Source organism: Xenia sp. Carnegie-2017, unplaced genomic scaffold (genome assembly GCF_021976095.1).
Source record: "Xenia sp. Carnegie-2017 unplaced genomic scaffold, XeniaSp_v1 HiC_scaffold_23, whole genome shotgun sequence".
Classification (NCBI taxonomy): domain Eukaryota; kingdom Metazoa; phylum Cnidaria; class Anthozoa; order Malacalcyonacea; family Xeniidae; genus Xenia; species Xenia sp. Carnegie-2017.
In genome coordinates, this window is record NW_025813486.1 from 7241451 (window position 1) to 7249168 (window position 7718).

General features: G+C 32.0%; 1 protein-coding gene across 1 annotated transcript; it reads right to left on the reverse strand.

Annotated features, from left to right (window-relative positions):
* Positions 1–2336: 2336 nt before the first annotated feature.
* LOC124449020 (serine/threonine-protein kinase/endoribonuclease IRE1-like) lies at positions 2337–7377 on the reverse strand. Its single transcript, XM_046999963.1, has 4 exons — positions 7214–7377; positions 6873–7030; positions 3356–4053; positions 2337–3266 (listed from the first exon to the last, which is right to left on the reverse strand). The coding sequence occupies exons 1-4, from the start codon at positions 7375–7377 to the stop codon at positions 2583–2585; spliced, it is 1704 nt and encodes a 567-aa protein (XP_046855919.1). The 3' UTR covers positions 2337–2582.
* Positions 7378–7718: the final 341 nt, after the last annotated feature.

Sequence of the window (7718 nt, forward strand, 5' to 3'; positions counted from 1 at the left end):
TTTAATTTATAAAAAATGTCACACACATCTTTTAGGAGCGGTACAATTTAGTCTTTGGGTTCGATTCTCAATACACTGCTTTTGTGTCAGAAATGCCCATATTATAGTTGAATTTTTTGAATAATTTCTGACGTAAACATCTCAACTTGTATTTTGTAATAAGGAAGGCATTTATGGTTATGCATATATGTAAAATAATTATGTTCTCAGTTATGATTTTATTGGCAAATGTGTTTCGTCCAGTCTTAAAACGAATTTTTTTGAAATTCATTTACTTGGAAGAAGTCTTTAACGTAAAGAAGATGATTTTTTTCTTTTTACTTAGTTTATATGTAGAAAAGAATAGCCCTTTTTCATTACATATAATAGTACATACGAATGCTTCAAAAAATAGTAGATACGAATGCTTCAATTTGATTAAATTTAATTTTGGCTTTCTAAAAATTATCATAATGGTTATTGATACTTCCACCCAATATTGGGGGTAAATGGGATTATATTTTACATTCGTTTCCCTCAAGTTGAATGTGCCCTCTAGCTGGTGGATAGTGAATTTCAGCAGGTGTTTTATCGGTTTTATCTATCGCTTCATAAGTTATAAAGCATACATATTTACTAAGTGGTTAAAATATCCCTTACAATTCAGCCCGATGTTATATTTGGAAATGTAAAACTACTTTTGACGTTTAAAGTGCCTATGACATGAATTTTTTATGTTTGTAATCACCAGAACTTTTGAGATGACAGTCTACTGTCTAAAACAGTTAATACATATCTCTTTTCCTTCGCGAGATATTGAAGTTTTTGTTATTTCTATTTCATCCAACTTGTGACGTCATATTGCATAATGAGTTCTAAAAATGTCTCAAATACTTTTCATTTTCTTGACAACTTTAGGTTCATACTAATAGGCAGCATTTTATATCATCAAACACGTCACAACAAATGAAACTATGTCCTTGTGAAGTAAAGTATCGTTAAATATACCTAATACTCCTAGCTCTCATTATGCAATGTGACGTCACAAGTTCGATAAGTCGGACATAGCATAGTCCTCAATATCTCAAGAGTTAAAAGTGATATGCATAAACTGTTTTAAAAAGTACACTGTCATTGCAAACATAAGAATTTTCGTGTCATAGGTCCTTAAAAAAAGCATACTATTTGGTTTGTAAACGAATACAAAATAATTTATAGTCTTGTGAAGATTGATGAAGATTAGTTACTATTACAAGCCAGTCCTCGCTTCCAAAGGCAATCACGTTTGTACTATCCAGAAAATCTAGCTGTCATATGTTACAACTCATTGTAAAATAAGAACGTGTCTAAAATCTTAAATAAATAGATGCAGTACCCTCTAGAATAAATCCAAAATGTCAGTCTTCGTCAATTCTAGGAACATTTTTCGCACTTATTATACATTATGTAATCCGCGTTGTTTTTAATTTTTGCAACGTTGTGTTTAAAAGGCTGCAGTAACTAGAGAAAGCTGTAGCATTGTTCTTTGTCATTTAGAAGTTATTTACGTACTTTTGTTGTTATAGTATGCTCTTTGCGAAGTTAATTCAATTAAATAAAGCCCAAAAGTTCAAAATTTATGTAAATGATTTACAAAACTTTAAACTAAAACTATCACACAACTAATACTGAATGCTTTAATGTGACATTAATGTGTGGATACCTGTCAGATGATATGGGATCTGAGATGATAAAATCAACATAAAATTTTGCACTATTTTCTATCTGTGGAGTAAATACAAGGTCTTCCAGCAGTTATAAGATTACTTTGAAACTTTACTCAGTCAATGTGAGTGTGAGAGAGTTTTTAGAATATAGGCAATAGAGAGCGCCGTAGTTAACCTTACGTGTATTTAGGTGTATATTCAATATTCATTTAAGAAATCCTAAATACATAGCACTTGCATTTTAGTTGTATGGATTTAGGCACGAAATAATTGTCATGGTTACAGTGCATGAAATAAGCAAAATATCAGGAAATGATAACAACTATGAATATTTTTCTATAAAACTAATTAAAATATTATTGTGTCCATATACAAATTATTAAACGAAATGCTGTCACTCACTCAATCTCATGAAAATGTTATTCAATTCAACTATTTTATATTGATCAGCTACGTAATTAATGCGAGATAGTAAAACACAAAAGATTCTACTTAAGGAATTAAGCACAACTTCTGATGGTCAGGTTTATAAGATAAGAAGCTCCCAAAAGACCAAAACACCAAGGCCAGACTTTTAGTAATTATAATAATTTCAGAAATACAATTTTTATCGTATACGAGTTTAGTATATTGGATAAATGTAGAGCAAAATTTTTCAGTGCAGCCAAACATAAAAGTTAACTTTTAATGTCATGTTCGCATTCGGTCTTTTTCCAAAACAATTTACAGTAACAATTAAATAATCAGGTATATTAAAATGTATCAATGAATACCACAGGCTATAGATTCAGCAGAAATGCGGTAAAATATCATCTAAATACGTCGTGGAAACTGTTTTTCTTTATATCTATAAAATAAGATCTCTACAGTATCAATAATTTCTTAATTGCTACATTTTTACCCCCAACAGGTTCTGTTGTATCTGAATTGTTTATTAATGTAGTTCGCTTTCATTAAAATTAAAAAAGTTCTTGAGTTCTGGTTTGTTTTCAATTCTTCATTTGACCTGACAGCAGCATGTACCTGAACAGGGAGATTAGGAAATGTTCGGAGAAAATACGCCCTGTAATCGCCAATCTTATAAAATGGTTCTGGTTGTGGTAGAGGTCGTGGTAGATCGTTCCAATGCTGGTCGATATTTCGAATGAATCTTAAGCATTCTGGCCATGAAGATTTATAACGGACCTTACTGATTTTTCCATTTTCCTCGTACGTGCGAAAGTAATCATAGACATTCCAATCCATTTGACTTTTCCAATATACGGATTCGCTATTCAATTTTTGAACGACACTTGACTGGGGATCATTTGTCTTAATCTGTTGAAGGTTCCCAACTTTACATAACATTTGAAATTTCTCATCGTCTGACATGAGAAACGGGTGTTTTAATGCTTCGTTAGAATATGGTCTGTCTTCAGGTTTTAGATTTAACATCCACGACAGAAGGTCCTTTAGTGTTTCATCTTCGATTTCATCCAAACCAACAGGGTTTCCTTTTAACATGTTGATCTGTCTATATAGTTTAGTTCCAAAAGGATGTTTTCCTTTTGTTGCAACATAATAAGCTACCATCCCTGCATTCTAAAATAATAAAAAGCTTTACATCAAAATGCAATTTCACAACATTGAGTTTCTTTGCAACTTGCAAATGTTTACATTCCTACACTTACATATACATCAGACCTTCTATTGTAACAGGCTTTATATCCTGAATCATCATCTTCGCAATATGATTCAGGAGCTATCCAATGCACAGTTCCCATGGAAGAATTGCTTTCATATGTCGTAGAATCATCCTTCAATATTCGACTTATGCCAAAGTCAGCTATAAGAAATTTGCTTTTTGAGTCTCGCAGAACATTGGAAGGCCTCAAATCCCGATGTAGAATAGGATTTGGGCACCTATGGAGATCAGCTAATCCTTTCAAAATTTGTCTAAGAATATCAGGAAGAGCTTTTTGAAGATCATTCAAAGTAGAAGACTTGACAAAACTCTCCAATGATTCTTCACATAAGTCTAATATCAAATAAACATATTCTGTCCCAGTATCTTCTTCTAAGTAGAAATAATTCACCACATATTTCGACTTCTTTGCATTGAATTTATTTAAAATTTTCTTTTTATGATGTGCAAGCTGGACAAATTTATATCGATGTATTCGTTTCACTGCTTTACCGTAACCATCCTTACCCAGTCCAAGATAAACACGGGTTGCATCACTTCCTTCGCCAATGCAAAATTCTTCTGAGAATATTACACGCACATTGCCCACCACTTTAACCTCAACAGTGGGATTGCGTCCGTATTCAATCAACTTTAAAAGCAATTCTCTATGTTTCGTTGATTCATCAATGTATTTCCACTGTTCTAGATAAAAATATTATATTCAAGAGTAAAGAAACAAAATAAATATATCAAAATAGCTTAAACTTCCCCAAATAGGAAAGGATACTGATACTGTACACTTTTGAAAAAACGTATTAACAATTATTAGACATATCATAAATTTTTTAACTGGTAACATTCCAGGTTAGCTTATACCAAACAATTAATCACAAAAACTCTCTAACTTGTGACATCATATTGCATTCAAAATGAGTCGCTGCAATGTTTCAAATACCCTTTATTTTCCTAACAACTTTAGGTTGATAATGGTACGCAGTATTTTATATCATTAACACATCACAGAAGGAAGCTCCGCCATGTTAAAATAATGTATCAACAAATTTATGTAATACATCTTGTTCTCATTATTCAATGTGACACCAGATAAATCGGACATAATAAAAACTTCATTATCTCGAGAATGAAAAGTGATATGCATAAACTAGTACAGAAAGTCCATTATCATATTAAAATGTCTGTTCAATAAAAGTATAACACAGGTTGCTACATTTTCGTTTTATAGGCATTTTATGCTTTAACTCTAAATTATCTGACGTACTGTTTCTCTTATTCATTGGCAAAGTGAACCTCGTTATCAACATTTCTGCAAATTCAAACTCTACCTCATTGTTAGTATTAAAATAGACACTTTGTCGTGGTGACAAATCTGAAAATCGTTTTGAAGATCGCAAATACCATTGTGAATTACTTTTACGATTCCCATGGTATTTAAAACGATTGCCAGTAATATTTTCCCTTTGCCGAATTGAAAATGGTTATTTGCAGTTTTCAATTATTTTATTAAACATATGATGATTTATTTGCAGAAACAATTTGTCTGTCATGTGTCTATTGTGTCAGGGTTTTCGTTATCGAAAAAATTTCCATTTGAGGAAATTTTTTAAGGGAAAAGGAATCATAAAATACAATAAATTTTTTCACCCACGAAAAAGTAAGCGATTTGAATCCTCATCATATTTTTAGTCCTTTTGATAAAATTCTTGTCTTTTAGAAACATATGAAAGAAATGATGTTGTAATGTTAAAGAATAATAATTTGACAAGATAAGCAACACGAACGATGCAAGCAAATGATTGAAAATCTGGCTTCAAATGTTGTAACATCTTTTTTGTATATCGATGCATTTTATGTACGAGGCAGAATATTTTAATTATCTTTCGCCAACACAATCACCTTTTAAAAATTTGAAAAAGTTTCACTCACAATACAACGCTCCTTTGGAGCTCTCTTACAAATAGAGTTTAAGAAGGCAATTGAGCAAATCATTTCCATGCTTTCACATAAAAAATTTTCAAATCAATTTTGTATCTATCCATGTGCCTGTCAATTTATTGATCTATTTGTCTATTTGAATTGTGGACCTCTATACAGTGGTCCGTCCGTGCTACAATATCTGAGAAAACATATCACAGCCATTGAGTTCTGTAAGTGATATTTTTCATCAGCAGCGTTATTAAGCACCCCACCACCTTACTAAAAGTTATAGTTTGGCCCTTTATACAGTGGTCAGTGTTACAGTATCTAAGCAAACATGATACAGCCATTGAGTTCTATAGCGATATTTCAGCAGCAGCGTTATTAAACACCCCTCCCACCCACTAAAAGTTATAGTTTTGGTTCTCCATACAGTGGTCCTTGTTACTATATCTGAGAAAACATGATACAACCATTGAGTTCTGTAAGCAATATTTCAGCAGCAGCGTTATTAAACAACCCTCCCACCCACTAAAAGTTATAGTTTTGGTTCTCTATACAGTGGTCCGTGGTACAATATCTAAGAAAACATGATACAGCCATTGAGTTCTGTAAGCGATATTTCATCAGAAGCGTTATTAAACACCCCCTTCCCACCCCACTAAAATTTATAGTTTAAGCCCTCTATACAGTGGTCCGTGCTACAATATCTGAGCCAACATGATACAGCCATTGAGTTCTGTAAGTGATATTTCATCAGCAGCCTTATTCTTGCTTAATCGGGTGGCTTAAGTCGCAAGTGGATTTGTCAGATTCACGTGCACTTTTTAATGGAGCTCATTAAGACAGTTGGCAATCATCAATTAAGACACAGTTTGAATTATAAATGAGATTTTTGGACTCACTTGCTCTTCTAATATAGTCCAAGTAATTACAGTTATTATTTTGAGATCAGTGGGAGAATTAATTGAAATCAATGAATAAAGTCGTTGTTTTTATGTTTTGCGATTAGTAACGTTATTTGCTTATCTTATTTTAGAAATTTTTTAGTAGAAAAAAAACTGATACAGCAACTTTTATGCTCTATGCAACTTTAAAAATGCAATTCTAAGTAAGAAGTATTCAAAATTCAATTCTAAACTAGAAAATGATCTTTGTGGACTTCTGAATGATGTTCAAACTGAAGCGGTAAACTTCAGTATATTTAACTAGGAAAGAGCTCAAAAAAACTTGTAATTTTCTGTAAATTTAGAATTTAGAAGATCGTTTAATAAATGTGCAATTTAATGCTACATTTGTCATAATGAAAATTGTAAATAGCCGTCTTTTTACTGTAGAACCTTGAGAATTCACATCGTCAAATTGGCTCATTTTTACAATCTTTAAAATTTTTACAATATTTATGGTAGTAATGAATATTTTTCTCATAATAAATTTTTCCCTTCGAATTTAAGTAAATAAAGACTGATGAACAAAGAAATGATGTCAATATCACGTAAAATTAATGTGTAATCAAATTGCTATTGTACAACGATCACAAAATTTAGGTGTAATAAAAATGAGAAAGTTCAAGCTAGTATGCTTACCCTTAAGTTTTGGTTTGTTTTTCAAGTCTTCATTTGACCTGACAGCTGCATGTAACCGAACAAAGAAGACTGGGAATGTTTTAATAAAATACGCCTTGTCCGCCAATCTTATAAAATGGTTCTGGTTGTGGCAGAGGTCGTGGTGGATCGTTTCAATGCTGGTCAATATTTCGAATGAGTCTTAAACATTCTATCCATGAAGATTTATACTCTCTTCCATTTACCAAATATTCATAAACATCGTTAGCCATTTGACTTTTCCAATTTGAAGATTCAATATTCAATTGTTGGACGATACTAGATTGGGGATCATTTGTTTTAATCGACTGTAAGTCACCAACTTTACATAAAAGTGAAATTTCTCGTCATGACATAGAAATGGATGTGTCAAGGCTTCGTTGGCAGATGGTCTTTCTTCTGGTTGTAGTTTTAACATCCACGATAGAAGATCTTTTAATGTTTCATCATTGATTTCATCCAAACCAACAGGGTTTCCATTCAACATGTTGTCCAGTCTAACCGTTTAGTTCCAAAGGATGTTTCCCTTTGTTGCAACATAATATGCCACCATTCCTGCATTCTAAGATAATGAAAAATGTAACGTTAACAGCAAAACAAAACTCTCACAAAATTAAATTTCGCTGTGAGTTTTGTAAATGTATTCTTACACTACATATACATCAGACTCTTTTTTATAACGTGCTTCATTTAAATCTTTATTACGTGCTTCATTTGCAATTGCAAATCAAAATGCAATTTCACAACATTGAGTTTCTCTACAACTTACAAATGTTTACATTCCTACACTTACATATACATCAGACTCTCTTTTGTAAGCGCTTTATT

What these genes read in the sequence shown, in the direction of transcription:
- LOC124449020 (XM_046999963.1), bottom strand. Translation starts at nt 7,377, where the DNA reads ATGTTGAATGGAAACCCTGTTGGTTTGGATGAAATCAATGATGAAACA. An exon ending in AAATTTCACTTTTATGTAAA is followed by an intron (nt 7,031 to 7,213) that starts GTTGGTGACTTA and finishes AATATTGACCAG; the next exon opens with CATTGAAACGATCCACCACG. An exon ending in ATAGAAGGTCTGATGTATAT is followed by an intron (nt 3,267 to 3,355) that starts GTAAGTGTAGGA and finishes TTATTATTTTAG; the next exon opens with AATGCAGGGATGGTAGCTTA.